The 16,484-nt window shown below is 41.7% G+C and overlaps 6 protein-coding genes across 14 annotated transcripts in view; 5 read left to right on the top strand and 1 right to left on the bottom strand.

The window, feature by feature from the left end:
- Positions 1–876: 876 nt before the first annotated feature.
- The window catches only part of LOC1269750 (protein melted), a 34,565-nt gene continuing 18,957 nt past the window's right edge, over positions 877–16,484 (top strand). For 2 of the 8 annotated variants that reach the window (XM_061651496.1, XM_061651492.1), the window contains exon 1: positions 877–1,347. The gene's annotated coding sequence lies outside the window, so the exon portion shown is untranslated. Of the gene's footprint in view, positions 1,820–16,484 lie in introns of all 8 variants that reach the window. The other 6 variants (XM_061651493.1, XM_061651494.1, XM_061651497.1 and 3 more) reach the window with 6 other exon arrangements.
- LOC4576239 (leucine-rich repeat-containing protein 4C) lies at positions 2,818–3,998 on the bottom strand. Its single transcript, XM_001237076.3, has one exon. It carries the CDS (start codon positions 3,970–3,972, stop codon positions 2,818–2,820), a length of 1,155 nt encoding a protein of 384 aa, XP_001237077.3. The 5' UTR covers positions 3,973–3,998.
- On the top strand, positions 3,996–7,357 carry LOC4576240 (leucine-rich repeat-containing protein 15). Its single transcript, XM_001237075.3, has one exon. It carries the CDS (start codon positions 5,567–5,569, stop codon positions 6,797–6,799), a length of 1,233 nt encoding a protein of 410 aa, XP_001237076.3. The 5' UTR covers positions 3,996–5,566; the 3' UTR covers positions 6,800–7,357.
- LOC5666877 (malignant fibrous histiocytoma-amplified sequence 1) lies at positions 7,353–11,324 on the top strand. 2 transcript variants are annotated; one of them, XR_009765525.1, is made up of 2 exons: positions 7,353–9,782; positions 9,843–11,324. XR_009765525.1 is itself a non-coding variant. In XM_061651567.1 (2 exons), the coding sequence occupies exons 1-2, from the start codon at positions 9,767–9,769 to the stop codon at positions 11,150–11,152; spliced, it is 1,326 nt and encodes a 441-aa protein (XP_061507551.1). In that variant the 5' UTR covers positions 9,734–9,766; the 3' UTR covers positions 11,153–11,324. The 2 variants fall into 2 exon arrangements, 1 of the variants encoding a protein (XP_061507551.1); XM_061651567.1 differs by having other exon boundaries at positions 9,734–9,782.
- LOC133392194 (leucine-rich repeat and death domain-containing protein 1-like) lies at positions 11,389–12,748 on the top strand. The gene is made up of 2 exons (XM_061651577.1): positions 11,389–11,420; positions 11,487–12,748. The coding sequence occupies exons 1-2, from the start codon at positions 11,405–11,407 to the stop codon at positions 12,521–12,523; spliced, it is 1,053 nt and encodes a 350-aa protein (XP_061507561.1). The 5' UTR covers positions 11,389–11,404; the 3' UTR covers positions 12,524–12,748.
- On the top strand, positions 12,884–15,241 carry LOC5666870 (PH domain leucine-rich repeat-containing protein phosphatase 2). The gene is made up of 2 exons (XM_061651562.1): positions 12,884–13,656; positions 13,721–15,241. The coding sequence occupies exons 1-2, from the start codon at positions 13,566–13,568 to the stop codon at positions 15,025–15,027; spliced, it is 1,398 nt and encodes a 465-aa protein (XP_061507546.1). The 5' UTR covers positions 12,884–13,565; the 3' UTR covers positions 15,028–15,241.

Here is a 16,484-nt window from a genome sequence, read left to right on the forward strand (position 1 = left end):
GAATAGATCGATTTTATTCCTTTGTTGGACGATGGAGCTCGTTCTTTTACAGGTGTTTAAAAGTCACTTTCGAATGTGCACATAATTATTCAACGCCTCCAAGATGTTTTTCAACACCTGTCAAGTGGTGTATTTGCTTTATAATGAAATTTCAGCTTTAACACATGATTTTCAACACATCACAAAGAACTATCAAACTCAGTCCAGCTCAGCAGATGTGTTGAAAATCATGCAGAAGATATTAAAAATTATGATGATGGAAGTGAAGTATCAGATTGATGTTGATTATCATGTTGCACGCGGTGAATAACAACGTTTATATTCGAAACTGACTTGGAAAACCATGCATAAGTTACTTTTTATTTGGTACAGAAATGCAGTAAATAAAAAAAAAACGTATTAAGATTCCTCAACGATTTTCTCTTGTACAACGGTTCAACGGTTTTATTTTGTACAAATAGAACAGTAGATTTAAAAAGCTTGAATAAAACATATTACCTACAAAAGCCATTCACTGCATAGAGCACCGCCTAACCAAGAGCATAAACCGTTTGACAGGTGTGCACACGAAAAATGTTACTTGGGAAAGAAATAGAAAAAGGGTGGAATACAGTGCGTGACGAATTGCAGCGACACAAGCTGCCGGTAACAAACGAAACTATTGCATCTTTTCCGTGAATTAAAGGGTTTTTAAACTTGTTGAAATACACCAGTTGTGTAGCACTTATACATTTCTTCATTTTCAGTTCCGTTCACCCTTAGCTTCCCTTGCAACCCACTTATTAATTCCCATAAAAAATAGATACACTTTTTGCGCTACCACTGTAGCAGCTCTCATCCCCTTACTGTGTGCTGCTGTCAACCCCGTTTTTGCAACATACGAAAAGAAAGCCACACGCACACACCCGCACCGGCCGACGATGTAGGGGCAGCACACATCGTCTTGCCGAGATCACCACTGCACAACACAACCGTGATCGATTCCAGTAACCGCGCGGTAGAATTGGCTGCTAAAACACAAGCTGCTCCTAAGACAAGTAAAACTGACCCCGCGCGTATGTTGCTGGTGGTGGTTCACAGTGGAAAAACCACCCCCAAGAGCCACGACAGCAGCCCAAAGGGGGTTGATTCTGTTTCTGTGTCTGTGTAGGTGTGTGTGTGTGGGTCTGTGTGGGTCTGTTGTCTGCATTCCCCTGGTGGTACGAGCGCGCAGTGCATCGCGTACGCGTGAAAGAAGAAAGTCGTGTCCGTCGTGTGTGCTGCTGTGGGGTGTGTGGGGTTGTTGGTGTTCTTGGTGGTGCAACAACAGGCAAGAGGATCATCGCGATCGCGTGCGTATGCGAAGTGGTGAGTTAGCGCGGTTCGTGTTATTATTTTCACGCACGCTTAGAACGAAACGCGCACCACCGCGGTTGGTGAGCGTGAAAAAGGGCGATGAGATAAAGGTGACGGTGGTGTAGTGATTCGGCTTTAACAACACCCTGGCTGTTGATGATGTGTCCATCATTAAGGGCGCAGCGACGGGGCTGAAAAAGAAGAAGCAGAAGAAGGTGGTCTTGCTGAGGGGGGAGAAGTTTCTGCAGCATAGCAGCACCCAGTGCAGTAGTGTATATGTGTGGCCCAAGTGAAACAAACGAAGAAAAAAGGAACGGTCGTGTGTTTACAAATATTGTGCCCATTACCGCGCGCTTTGTATCGATAGCTTTTTTCATCTGTATGTGCCGTCTCCACTATGTGTGTTTCTTTTCTACCTTTTTGCGATTTCTAATAAGAGTGGACACGCATCAAGGAGCAGCAGTTTGCACGGTTGGCGTCCAAGGTGAGTAGTAGCGATTGATTTTACCCCTAACCGTGGTCCGTTGAAAGTGGAGGGTTTGTGGTGTGAAACTTCCTCCTCTGAAACCGTCGTGAACCAGTGAACCGCGCCCCTTGTAACAGTATCGGTGCAACTTGTTCGAGCGGGACAAACCGGGGCCTGGAACTGGTTGGAGAGCCCACTTGTTGGAATGTGGTTGCGCATCGTACGACCAGCTGTTCCGTCCAGCAAAGGGTTGAACTTCGACTTCTGTTCATCTAGCGCAGTGTGACACACACGGGACACGACAGTTCAACAACGAATTAGATAAACCCTCTCGTTCGCTAGTATTGGTGCTATTTTTGCTACTCCAACGCGAGCGCAAAGCGCTCGAATGTAGGTCAGAAACCTCAAAATCCCGCAACGCTGTGATGGTTTGATGATCTTGCCGGGCTGGGTGGTGTGTTTGACACGACACTGGTGCCACTTGGTGGTTGTTTCCTCCTTGTTCTTCGAGAAACTTGCTTCTCTTCTTGCTTCGAGTGCCACTACCGGTTGGAAGAAAGATGGACCGGATTTTGCGGGGCTTCCGTTATGTTATGAAGCAGTCAGCGGGCTTTGGTAGTGTGCTGGTTGTACATTCGCACACCATCACCCTTGTGAGATCAATGTGGAGCCCATTTCGGGAAAGGTAGCGGAGCGTGTTGTTGGAGTTCTCTTTTCGAACAAATAACATCGATTCTGAGCTCGTGGGAGGGCACGGTTCTGTATGTTAATAAGCATTAAGAAAACCGGATTTCAATGGGAAGAGAATATTGATCGACCACTCTGCTCTCCTACAGCAGTGTGCCTTCTAACGGGTTTTGTTTGCTTTCGAAGAAACGATAGAAAGAAATGAAGTTGAAAGTATTCAAATTACTCCCCAGCTCAAACCGTAGCTGAACCCCGGGTTGGGATGGTTTTTATTGGGTTTACAAAAAAGTGTTGACGGTATTTCAAAGATCCATCCACACTTTCCTCACTCACCAGCAACAAATCCAGCAGCCGTCCGCAACCGTCAGCTTACCCGCCGGACACGTTTCGTTCGTGCTTAGGCAACCATAGTTCTTGCGCCGCAGATCGGTTGGATGTACGCGCGCCAACCATTCGCAGGACCACTGGTTGTTGCGCAGTATCATCATTGGCGCAAGGTTGGGAAACCGTACAAACACGTCGGCCAGCTCGGTCAGCCGGTTGTGGGCCACGTCCAGCTCCCAAAGGTTCGGCATGTCCCAGCGGGAAATGTCCAGCACGTTCAGCCGATTCTGAGCCAACCAAAGCCTGGAGAGCGGGACGCGAAAATGCATCTGGGGGGTCGTTACGCTCGTCAGCTGGTTGCCCGCCAGGTTGAGCGCATACAGTTGCGTAAGATAGATATCGTCCATGCGGAAGCTGTGCAGCAGATTGAAGGACAGATCGAGCACCTCGATGCGCCACATCGATTGCCATTCGATCGGGGCGATGGAGAGCCGATTGTCACTGCAGAAGAGATACTTCAACGCCGGCAGATGCCAGCCAGTGCAGTTAAGCTGCTTGATACGATTGTTGCGCAGTGACAGCTCCTCTAGCTTCGGCAGTGCTATCGGGGAGTTCACTTCCTCGATGCGATTGCCCTCCAGCACCAGACAATGAAGATCCGTCAGCGCACCCAAAGCACGCACGTTCAGCTGGGTCAGTGAGTTGTTGGCTAGGTACAGTCTATTGATGGGTAGCACGAGATCGGAAGCCGGCAGCAGCTCCGTGATAGTCACTATCCGGTTGTTTGTCAGGTCGACCGAATACAACGAGTGAAGATCCGCAAAATCGTTCAGATCCAGGTGCCGTATGCGACAGGACTTGATGGCGAGTCGGAGCAGGTTTGGGACGTTCCGGATCGTTCTCGGCACACCGGTCAGGGAGCAGTGCTCGATGTGCAGCAAGGACACATTTACATTGTGCTGAAGGTAGACATACCGCAGCAGGGGCGATTTATGGAGGAAGTACATTACGTACGTATCGTTACTGTGCACCGTGAATGTAGCCGCTGAGTAGTTATGCACAGTGTAGTCCATGTATTTTATTACCGACATGAAGCTGGAATCGGCTCCGCAGACCTTGCTCGACAGTGGTTTCGCCGGGTTGCCTTTGGTGCACAGCATGAAGGTGATCGATTGCACGGCAGTGCTGCAGAGAATCAATGCCAATCTAGGAACGGAATCAGTTATTTTATTAAAAAAAAAAGACTAATCTGCAGCACCGAAACTCACTCAATGAAGTATAAAACGTGGCGAGAGCGTTGTACTTTCATTTCGGTTTCAGTTGTAGCGCTTGTGTTGGCTTCATGGCCACTGAAAAGTTCTATTGTGCCAGCTGCTATGCAGTGAGGGTTCAACAACGTCGCCAAATGGGGTTATAATGGACCGATTAACTAGTGACAGACATTGGTTGGCTGTTGTTTGAACATGCAAACATGATAAGGCCAGGGGGTCGGTAAAATCCGGTCTGAGGCCATGTTTTTTATTTATATATAAGGCTAACTGATAAATCAAGATTGTTGAAAAAGCATTCGTCAAATTTCATTGTGAATTATATTGCAAGTTCGTCACGGATTCACTAACAAGAGGTGGAGAAATAAGTTAAAGCATTTCTTCTGTTTTCCTCCAGCGAATTTGAAGCGCAATGAAGAGGTATTCAAAAAAATCTTAGGCATATTGACAAATCTATGTAAGCTTTAACACGGGGGGCGGTCCCGTGGTACAGTCGTCAACTCGAACGACTCAATAACAAGCCCGCCATGGGTTCAAGCCCGAAATGGACCGTCCCCCCGTAGCAAAGATTGACTATCCGGCTGCGTGGTAATGAATTAAGTCTCGAAAGCCTGTACAAGCCGGCATGTCCGCATATGACGTTACGCCAAATAGAAGAAGAAGAAGAAGAAGAAGAAGATGTAAGCTTCAACAGTACACTTATCGTACTGTGCGGTTACAGCGCATGAATACTTTGTATAAATTTGACTAGACATGATCCAAACGCCTAATTGACGAGTGAAAAAGCCTAATCACAGTTTTCGTCTATTTATTCACATATCTCAAAGATTACCTTCATATCTCTTCACACCATCTCAAAGTTTTGGTTTGCACTGTAAGAATTTCGCTGATATTTTTTAACAAATTTGTGCAACAAGATGGCGTTTACGTATGTCGATGGTTTTCTTGTACGAACATAAGTCTTTTCTGTATGAAAAATGCCTCGAAGGGTTTTGAATTTCTTCACTACTTGAAAAGTTTACCGACTCCTGTTCTAGATCATTCTAATACGCTAAAAGTTGTAGCAAAAATTTTCTTAAAAAAAAACAAACTAACTCTGTCGCATGGCAATTGTTCTGACAACAAACCGTCACTGTCGAATTTATGAGACACGTGCACGGTTTGGCATGGTTTAAATTCGTTATCTTTTTTTTGCATTCGTTCGAGAAATTTAGCACATTATAATGCAATTTTGTTTTCCATTTTGTTACAATACATTTCGCTTAAATACCTTTGCAAGTGGCCACTTTCTGTCAGTAGTTTGGTGTTGGAAGCGTGCTGTGAAGTAAAATCTTTAGTTAGGGAGCTCAAAGCACACCTAACCATGATCATCGATAGTGATAAGACACATGGTATGTAGCATGAAATCCTATTTCCACATCAACCAAGCCTTTTTTAGTCAACTTAAACAACCCCTTCTTTCCCAGCGCTTCTCTGGATCCTTTTAATGTGGCATCATCTAGAGCTGCATCTGTGTGTCGGGCAGTGTGTGGGTGCAGGGTTTTTTATATGCGAACTAGGCACCATCAACATGACCTCCGACGGCGGGGTGAAGCTGCGGAGAGCGATTGAAAAGCAAAAGATAGTACACATTGAGAAGCTCATCGTGGCGGTTAGTGCTTCTGGACCATTTCTGCAAAAAATTACCAATTTCGTAGATACCGTCATATACAACAACTACCGCGATGCTACCTTCTTCGTACCGAACGATAACACTATCAGTGAAATCGACATCATCAGTGCTCGAACCACACGAACGTTCATAGCTGGATCAAACGTTAATCTAGAGAGCTTCAGCATTGAACAGTGTTTGATTGATCGTTTGCCGCCAACTCTTTCCAAGATGACCCGATTGAAAAGTTTTTCAATAAGACGCTGCATGTTGACGGTCCTACGACTGGATATGTTTGTAGAAAACCAGAATCTAAACTATCTGGATTTGTCCTACAATCAAATACGGCAATTGATCCCAATCACCGGGCGACCCGCTAGGATGTTAAGCATAGCAAAACTATATCTCGCTGGCAATGTGCTAGAGCGTCTTGATATGGCTGTATTTGTAGCCATGCCGCTACTATCAGAGCTTTACATTACCGATAATCGAATTGTTACCTTGGATGTGTCAGTATCACTCGATCTAAGAAACTTGACACTTCCCAAGGTTGAAACATTCTCGTTTGGCCCCAACGCTCTCACACAGATGCCTATCCTGCCAAGACTAATGCCTAAATTTAACTACATATCACTCTTTGCAAACAATCTAACCCAGCTAGACATGACCTATTTCCGACCGTACCCGAACCTGCAAAAAATCTATATAACTTCGAATCAAATCACCACTGTACGAGCTTCTTCTCCTGTGCGATTACCGCTCGTTCATCTCGTATTGACTGATAACAAAATCACTACGTTCAACATCACCGGATGGGACATGCCTAACATAACATTGCTGAACCTTGATGGGAATAGACTCACGTTGGTACCTCCTGTTTTTGACCGCTATCCAAAAGTTGTTCTAGTTATGGATCGTAACCCACTACCGTGCAATGCTTTGTCACCGTTCAAGGATCGACTAAATAACGATCAACTGCAGAAAGAACAGCGACCTTTGTTGATGGCATGCACTACCACATCATCGTTTGCAATTGATGAAACATTAAAGGCGTGCTGTGATAAATGAAATACAGTAAAATTTTCCCAACACTACTTCTCTATGAATCAGGACAATTTCTGCGAGCGAGTTGTCCTAAAATAATGTCTCGTGGTTTAAAGAGGAAAATAACTTTTATAGTTCTGGGTATGCGTTGCATAGTCGGCGAATGGGAGTGAGTTTTCATCTAGACGCTGTGTTAGAGAGACCTACAATATACGGAAAATGACAAGGCCGTCTAAATATTCCAATATGAGAAACCATTCATGTAAGAGGCACTCCAAATACGAGCAGCACAAACAGCACACAATAAACCCCAAAAACCATAGTGCGGCTAACTACATTTCGTCATAATACAAACATATACAACATAAGTGATGGCGACATAGCAACAGATGTTTAGTAATATTGAAATAACAGTTACAATAACGTAGCTAGTGAAAATAATATAGGGATTTCTAGATCACTTTACATTGTGAAGAGCTTTATTCACTCCATGCGAGACGTTTATTGCTTATATCATGTGACTGTTACCATGCTACACTAAATATTTGATACCAAAGAATAATGTAATTAAAGTGTACGTACAGATGTGACAAAAAGTTTTTGAAAACTCGGATCGTGTGATCAAGTTGACAACAATAGCTCTTTTTTGAATGAATTAATTGTTTTTTTTTCTATATGATCACTTCATGAGCTACAAATTAACTGCACATTATAAAATCATTTGAACAATATCGTCCAGAGTTTGCCGGTATAAATATCCGTCCTAGCCTGTGAAACCTTCAGTGAACAGGCGTGTCACTTACACCACAATTGACGACAATCCAATCATGATCATCGCTCGAGGTAAGACCCACATCAAGTGAATCCTTCTTTTATTTTAATTCCATTGCACCTTTATTTGTCAGTGGTTCTTTCAATGCTGATGATGTGGCTCCAACTTGGGATGCACTTGTGTGAAGGACAGTGTGCTGTTGGCGAGTATTATTGCTCACTCCCTATCGTTAATATGACCACCGACGGAGGAGCCAAACTACGGAAGGCATTTGAAGCAGCAAAACAAGTGAGCATCGGGAAGATGATCGTGTCCATCAGTCCTTCGGGACCATTTCTGCAAAGGTTCACTAGCTTTGTAGACTTAGTTTGGTTTGGTAGTTACCGAGAAGCGGCCTTCCAAGTACCGGACGGTAACACCATCAGTGAAATTATCATTGGGTATGCTCCAGGGATGCGTGCTTTTATAGCTGGATCAAACACCCATCTTGAGTCCTTAGACATTTCAAAATGTTCATTGGATCGTGTGCCGCAGACCCTTCCTAAGATGACCAAGTTGAAATTTCTTTCAATAACCCAATGCAAAATAACGGTACTCCGGTTGGATATGTTGGCAGACAATCAGTATCTGAAAAACCTGGATCTGTCCTACAATCAAATACAGCAACTGCTCCCAGTCACTGGACGACCCACAAGGATGTTAAGTATTGAAACACTGACACTTACAGGCAATCTACTACAAAATCTTGATTTGGCTTTATTCGTAGCCATGCCACAATTATTGAATCTCAATGTTTTGAAGAATTTGATTGTTAGTTTGGATGTGTCAGCACCCATCGCGCTTCCAAATCTTTCCGGCTTGTACCTCGGATACAACAAGCTCGTATCACTTGACCTAAGAAACTTGACCCTTCCTAAACTCGAAACATTCTCGTTCGGCCCCAACGCTCTCACACGGATGCCGATTCTTCCAAAACCACTGCCTAAACTTAACTACCTATCACTCTCTGCAAACAATCTGACCCAGCTAGACATGAGTTATTTCCGACCATACCCAAACCTGCAAAAAATATTGTTATCTTCGAATCAAATCACCACTGTGCGAGCTTCCTCTCCTGTGCGACTACCGGTCGATTATCTTGAATTGAGTAATAACAAAATCACTACGTTCAACATCACCGGATGGGACATGCCTAACATAACATTGCTGAACCTTGATGGTAATCAGCTTTCGGTGGTTCCTTCTGTTTTTGAGCGATATCCAAAAGTTTACCTGTTTATGAATCGGAACCCAGTTTTGTGCGACGCTCTGCTGCCTTTTAAGGATAGGCTAAAGAATTATCAACTCCAGAAAGATCCGTGGCCTTTGTCAAAGGCATGTACGACCATATCATCATTTACAGTTGATGAAACAATGAAGATTTGCTGTGACCAGTGAAATAATATTTGACGTATAATGCAGCAAATTTTAGTTTGGAAAACAAAGGATAAGCAAGCAAGTAACCATGATGTGCGAAATCTTTCTTATACTGAATGTCGTGCTGGAAAATAAAGTATGACAAACATATTCACCGTATTCTGTCGGACAAGTACACCACTGCGCTATACGCACGTGAGAAAGACTCTACAGTTCTACAATGGTTATATCATGCTCACAAGTAGGAGAAAACTCCTCGATTTCCCTCAAATACATTGCGCCATTTCCACTTATCCTATTGTATAGAGCGCTGTGCTAAACGTTCCCCACTTTTTGGTATTTTAGTAACGCAATTTCCATTTTGTCCCATGCAGATGGTACCTTCATCCTGCATCTCATGCCCGAGTATGCCCAAAGCATGCCGAAAACATACTGCAACATGCTAAATTTCATTCCAACGTGAAAGTAAATGACACACTAGAATCAAAGTACACGATTGATCTTTAGTGACATTATAACAAACAACGACTGCGTTGCCATTCCATTGCTAATGTCTGTTACGTACGCTTTTGACACATCGGTTAAATTCATTCAACGTTTTGTCACATCGGTTAAACACATGATTGTTGGTATGATTTTCTATACTTTATGTCTGCCTAATCGATTTATAAGCTATACGTTAACTTCTCATTATAAAATCATTTGGAAAAGATCGTCCAGAGTTTGCAGGTATAAATATCCACTCAAACATGCATAACGTTCATTGAAAAGTCGTGACACCTACGTAACATTGACAACAAACCATGATCACCGCTCGCGGTAAGACCCAAATCGAATACATCGTTTATGTGTTTAACAATACGATCATTTCTTCGTCAGTGATCTGCTGGTTCGTGTTAACGTGGCACCTACTCGGGATGCACTTGTGTGACGAACTGTGTGTTGGCGGCGTTAGGTTTGATGGTTGTTCCATCCCTATCGTTAATATGACCACGGACGGAGGAGCCAAAGTACGGAAGGCATTTGAAGTAGCAAAGGAAGTGACCATCGGGAAGATGATCGTGTCCATCAGTCCTTCGGGTCCGTTTCTGCAAAGGTTCGCTAGCTTTGTAGACTTAGTGATATATGATATCTACCGTGAAGCTACCTTCTATGTACCGGACGGTAACACCATCGGTGGAATTACCATTTGGAATGCTCCAGACATGCGAGCTTTTATAGCTGGATCAAACACCTATCTTGAGTCCTTGGACATTTCACAATGTTCATTGGATCGATTACCTCAAACTCTTCCTTTGATGACCCGATTGCAAAGGGTTTCCTTAACATGGTGCAAGTTAACGGTACTCCGACTGGATAATTTGACAGCGAATCAGAATCTGAAAATCCTGATCCTGTCCTACAATCAAATAGAACTATTGATTCCAGTCTCCCGGCAATCCGCGAGGATGCTTAGTATTGAAACACTGTTTCTTGCAGGTAATCTACTGGAGCGTCTTGATATGGCTTTATTCGTAGCCATGCCGCTACTATCAGAGCTTTACATTACCGGTAATCGTATTGTTACCTTGGATGTGTCAGCACCCATCGTTCTGCCAAATTTTTCCAGCTTGTACCTCGGATACAACAAGATCGTATCACTCGACCTAAGAAACTTGACCCTTCCTAAACTCGAAACATTCTCGTTTGGCCCCAACGCTCTCACACGGATGCCGATCCTGCCAAGACTAATGCCAAAATTTAACTACCTATCACTCTCCGCAAACAATCTGACCCAGCTATACATGAGTTATTTCCGACCGTATCCGAACCTGCAAAAAATCTATATAACTTCGAATCAAATCACCACTGTGCGAGCTTCCTCTCCTGTGCGATTACCGCTCGTTCATCTCGTATTAAGTAATAACAAAATCACCACGTTCAACATCACCGGATGGGACATGCTTAACATAACAATGGTGCTCCTTGATGGTAATCAGCTTTCGGTGGTTCCTCCTGTTTTTGACCGCTATCCAAAAGTTAATCTATATATGGATCGTAACCCACTCTCATGCGACGCACTGGTGCCGTTTAAGGATCGGCTAAAGAATGAGCAACTCCAGAAGGAACAGAAGTATTCGTATTCAAAATGTACTACGACATCATCGATACAGGTGGATGAAACAAAAAAGGTTTGCTGTGACAAGTGAAGTTTAATGAGCATACTACCCTGCTAGTGATCAGCACATCAACAACCATTAAGCACTAGCAGAAAGAAAAGAGCAAGAAGCAATAAATGGTATATAATACGAAAATTAGGTGCAAATTTGGTGACAATAGGAGACAGTTTAATGATCATATTAATATACAATTGGACACGGATGATTCTGGTTTGGCTACTATAAATTTATGCAACAAGTGCTAAGCAAGTGCTTTCACAGTTTACAAGTGATACATTAATAATGGCTTTCAGTTTTAGTAAGACCTTGGCAGTGTGAATTTTGCTTAACAGTTAATAGTACAAATATACGTTTCATTTTTTAGTGCTCCTTTGGATTCTGCTAACGTGGCACCAGCTGGAAACACATCTATGCTTCGCGCAGTGTACCAGCGAAACCTTTTCAATTTGTTACGTCGATATCGCAAATATGACCTCGAATGGAGAGTCTAGATTAAGGAACGCTTTTACGACGAGGAAGCAAGTGAGTGTCAACAAGATGATCGTGCGTAACAGTGCTTCCGGACCTTTCTTGCATAGATTCAACAACCTACTAGATTCGGTTGTGTATCATAACTATCGGGAAGCCATCTTCCATTTACCGAACGGTAGCACCATAACCGAAATCACTGTTTGGCGTGCTCCAGCCATGCGTGCGTTTGTAGCTGGATCAAACGCCCACCTGAAAGTCCTGAGCATTGCACACTGTTCTTTAGCTCGTATACCGATCACATTACCCCAATTGACCACACTGAAAAGTCTTTCTATAGGAGATTGCAAGTTGACATCGTTTAAATTGGATATGGTGTTAGCAAACCAGATGCTAACAACCTTGAACATGTGCTGTAATGAAATACGCCAACTCGTACGCGAATCTCCCCAGCCACATTCCCTCAAAATTCTACCGAACTTGGAATACTTCATACTATATAAAAACAAGCTGACACAGTTGGATTTGAGCTATTTCGAATCATATCCAAATCTTACAAACATTGACATTTCGAACAATCAAATCACAACAGTACGCACCTCATCTCCTGTCCGTCTGTCTGTTGTGCATCTGAATTTAATGCAAAACCAGCTCACTACGTTCAACATCACCGGCTGCATTATGCCAAACATAACTTCACTGCTCCTCACTGGAAATCCACTGACGGTTATTCCTCCGGTCTTTGATAACTATCCAAACATGCACCTGGTAATGAGTTGGAATACGCTTATCTGCGAAACATTGCTGCCCTTGAAAGAGCAGATCCTAAGTTCAAAACTTAAGATACAGTCGGTTCATGCTTCCCAATGTACTTCCGGACATTTCTATCTATCCTTGAAAAAAATGCAGGAATGTTGTGGCCAATCTCTTTGATGTTTAAGGTACTCCAAACAATGTCAAACAGTGTGCAAAAGTAATAAATTGTAAAATATTATCTTTATGTTTACGGCAATAGTACTGTTGCATGAAACGGTGCCACTTAAATATTAGTAACATTCTTCTTCAAGTAAAAACATTTCTAACTGTTATAATAAACTAAGTTGATCAGAAAAGATATCAATAAACCGGTCGAAAATTCGTACTGATTAAGTAACTAGGTCCTACTGTAGGTATTTTTCAGTGAAGTTACTTCAATAGTTCAATAGCTTACTAATGATTTATTTTACTCTAGTTATAAAGCAGTATGATTTATTTGGATGTAATTTAATTTGGATAATTTAATTTACACACAAAAAAACGTACCAAGATAGTTCGTACCAAAAAGCAATAAAATCAAACATAAGCATCGTTCATGGTATGACCTGGAAAATGAGGATCCTGAATACCTTCCTGACACTAACGCTTTTACTGGATCCTGTGGCTATGTCACGAACTAGACACACACACACACACACATCTGTGATTGATGCAGGATAGTGATCCATACAACTGTTGCTGTGGGGAAATTTGGCAGAGCTCCGAATAGATATCTTTGATCAGGCGTTAAGTATGTTAAGTATTGAAAAAAACTGTTTCTCGCAAGCATTCTAATAGAATGTCTTATAGAAAGGGCAATGAGCAATCGATTTTGCCCTGTTTGTGAAAAGTATACTAACTTTCAGCTTTCGATCAATTGAAGTCCATTTGTATGCAATAGTTTCCTGCTCTTTATGAGGATGCATACTTACAGCTAAACTTGTGATAAGAATTTGATAAAAAAAAAACACAATTTGTTGAAATATTATAAATTATTGCATTATTGGGTACGTGATAAACTTGACCGTGTTGTTTGTTTTATTTTCAATAATATTTTTATTTTTTCACAAACAACGGCCAGAATATATAATAATTTGCAAAGTGTGCATTACCGGCCTCATTATAAAACAATTTAATATGGCTGCTCAGTTATTGATGGTATAAATGCCAGAGCCAGCCAATGGAAACCCTCACAAAAACTAAGCAAGTAAATCTAAAGTTGTGCAGATCAATCATACGACATTTACTACCAACCATGATCATCACTCGCGGTAAGGCACGAAACAAATACATCCTTTATGTGTTTCACCATCCCATAATACATTTCTTCGTCAGTGATCTGGTGGATCGTGTTAACGTGGCTCAAACTTGGGATGCACTTGTGCTATGGACAGTGTGTTGGCAGCATATTCTATAGTACTTGTTCCATCCCTATCGTAAATATGACTACAGACGGAGGTGCCAGGCTACGGAAGGCATTTGAAGCAGCTCAACAAGTGCGCATCGGGAAGATGATCGTGTCCATCAGTCCTTCGGGACCGTTTCTCCAACGGTTTACCAGCTTTGTAGATAGCGTATCATATTTAAACTACCGAGAAGCCACCTTTCAAGTACCGGACGGTAACACTATCAGTGAATTTACCATTTGGTCTGCTCCAGAGATGCGTGCTTTTATAGCCGGATCGAATACGCACATTGAGTCCTTGGAAATTTCCCAATGTTTATTGGATCGTATGCCGCAGACGCTTCCCAAAATGACGAAAATGAAAAATCTTTCCATAAGACAATGTAAGTTAACAGTAGTCCGGCTGGATATGTTCGCAGACAATCAGATCCTGAAAATCCTGGATCTATCCTACAATCAAATACGACAACTGCTCCCAGCCACCGAAAGGCCTGCGAGGATGTTAAGTATTGAAACACTGGTACTTTCAGGCAATCTACTACAACATCTTGATATGACTGATTTCAAATCCATGTCTCAATTATTGAAACTTCATGTTGGGGGAAATTTGATTGTTAGTTTAAATGCATTGTTACCCATTACAATGAAAAATCTTATCGATTTTTGGCTGGAAGCTAACAAAATTACAGCACTTGATCTAAGAAATTTAACACTGCCCAAACTTGAATCCCTCGGTTTGGATGGAAACGCTCTTACACGGTTGCCATTCCTTCCTAGATCACTACCTAAATTGAACTCCTTATCACTAATGTCCAACAATCTAACCCAGTTGGATTTGAGCTATTTCCGACCATATCCAAATCTGAACAAAATTGATATTTCGTACAATCAAATCACCTCCGTACGCACCTCCTCCCCTGTACGGCTATCTGTTAGCACCCTTGATTTACGTTATAACCAGATCACCACATTCAACTTGACTGGATGCGATACGCCTAACATAACCTTGCTGCTTCTCGGTCAAAATCGCCTTACGGTATTCCCTCCTGTTTATGAAAAGTATCCAAACATTCGCCTTTCAATTAACTGGAATTTTCTTTTTTGCGACACTTTGCTGTATTATAAGGAAAAAATTCAAAAATACGACCTTATGGTAGAACCCGAACCTGATTCACCTACCTGTGGTAAAACATACTCTTTGCAAGTAAAACAAATACAGGAATGTTGTGGCAAGTGATACACGATAAGGCTGTTATCGAGGCTTCTGTTCTATCGACATGTTACAAACGGGCAATAAAATGTTATCTTTCATGCAAATTAAATTAAACATTTTTAAGATTTTAGCTACTGTTCACTTTATAAGAACTAAGAATACATTATTTTGTGATGCATTGTAGCTTTCTTAGGGTCACGCTTTAATTTATAGACATAAATCCGATTCATTTTTCAAGTAGTTGTGTGCTGCAGCGCTTATCAGTTAAATAAACAATGGATGTTAGCCGTGGTACAAATGAACGAATGAATCAAAACAGACGTATGAACTCATTAATTAATTTGGCAAAGCATGCCAACGATCTCAAAATCACTAAGTACATTCAGCACCGTATCATTTTTTTTAAACAATATAACTTGGAGACTTGGAATTGAATTTGAGGTATTTTCTACAATATCCATTTGTCTGTTTCAGGTTCGCTTGTCAATTACCTGTCATTTGCTTTTTCGGGATAGTTTCCTACTGTTTAAGAAGCAAATATAAGCATATAAACTTGTGATAAAATGGACATAGCATTTCAATGCATCATAATACAGTGAACCCTCTCTTATTTGAGAGGCGATGGGACTGTCGAATAAGAGGGGTTTTCAAATTACAGAGGTGGAGAGTGAATGAAAGGTCCATCCAAAGAAGAAAGAGACAGAACATTTAGTATGCAGCCTTAACTGTTGCTATAGGAAACTGCGAACAGGATTGCCAATTTGAGCATACATTATTCAATAACCATGGCAACACCATACACAAATAAGAGGGACACAGATTTCAGAGGTTTTCCAAATTAGAAGAACAAAAATGTACTGAAAATCAAGGGACTGTGCAAAATGTTCAAATAAGAGAGGTTTTTCAAATTGGAGAGGTGTCAAATAAGAGAGGGTTCACTGTATATAGTGTTTCATTTCCGAAACGAACAATAATCTTTCCAGGTATAGAAAAAAAGAGCAAACATTAAACGTGTGATACTGCAACTGCAGTATTAATTACAGCGTTACATATTGTTAAAAGAAAGCTAAAAAGGGTTAATAAATAAACAGGCTTTGTGCAAAAGTCTGGAATCGATTTATGATAAAACAATGAACATATACTCTCACATTTCAAACAACCTCAACCGAATTCATCAACGTTAGGTATACTTTTAAGTGCACATACTTTAGAACAGCGTTACGTTCAAACATTCCAGTTAGCTTTAAATAGTTTCAAAGTTGCCACACAATAGTATAACTAAATAACATAATTTGTAAATGTAATCTTTCTTCTCGTGGTTGTCATATTGCTGTGTTGATTTTTAGTACTATTTGTTTTTGTTTTCTTCTACCATGAAAACAAAATGCGGGATAAATTGCACACATTATAATGCAATTTCTATCGTATTCCATTTCTCGGGTATTAATACCTGTGCCCGAGGAAACAACCTTCATAAGTCG

The sequence above is a fragment of the Anopheles gambiae genome, chromosome 2, assembly GCF_943734735.2.
Source record: "Anopheles gambiae chromosome 2, idAnoGambNW_F1_1, whole genome shotgun sequence".
In the NCBI taxonomy this organism is placed as follows: Eukaryota; Metazoa; Arthropoda; class Insecta; order Diptera; family Culicidae; genus Anopheles; species Anopheles gambiae.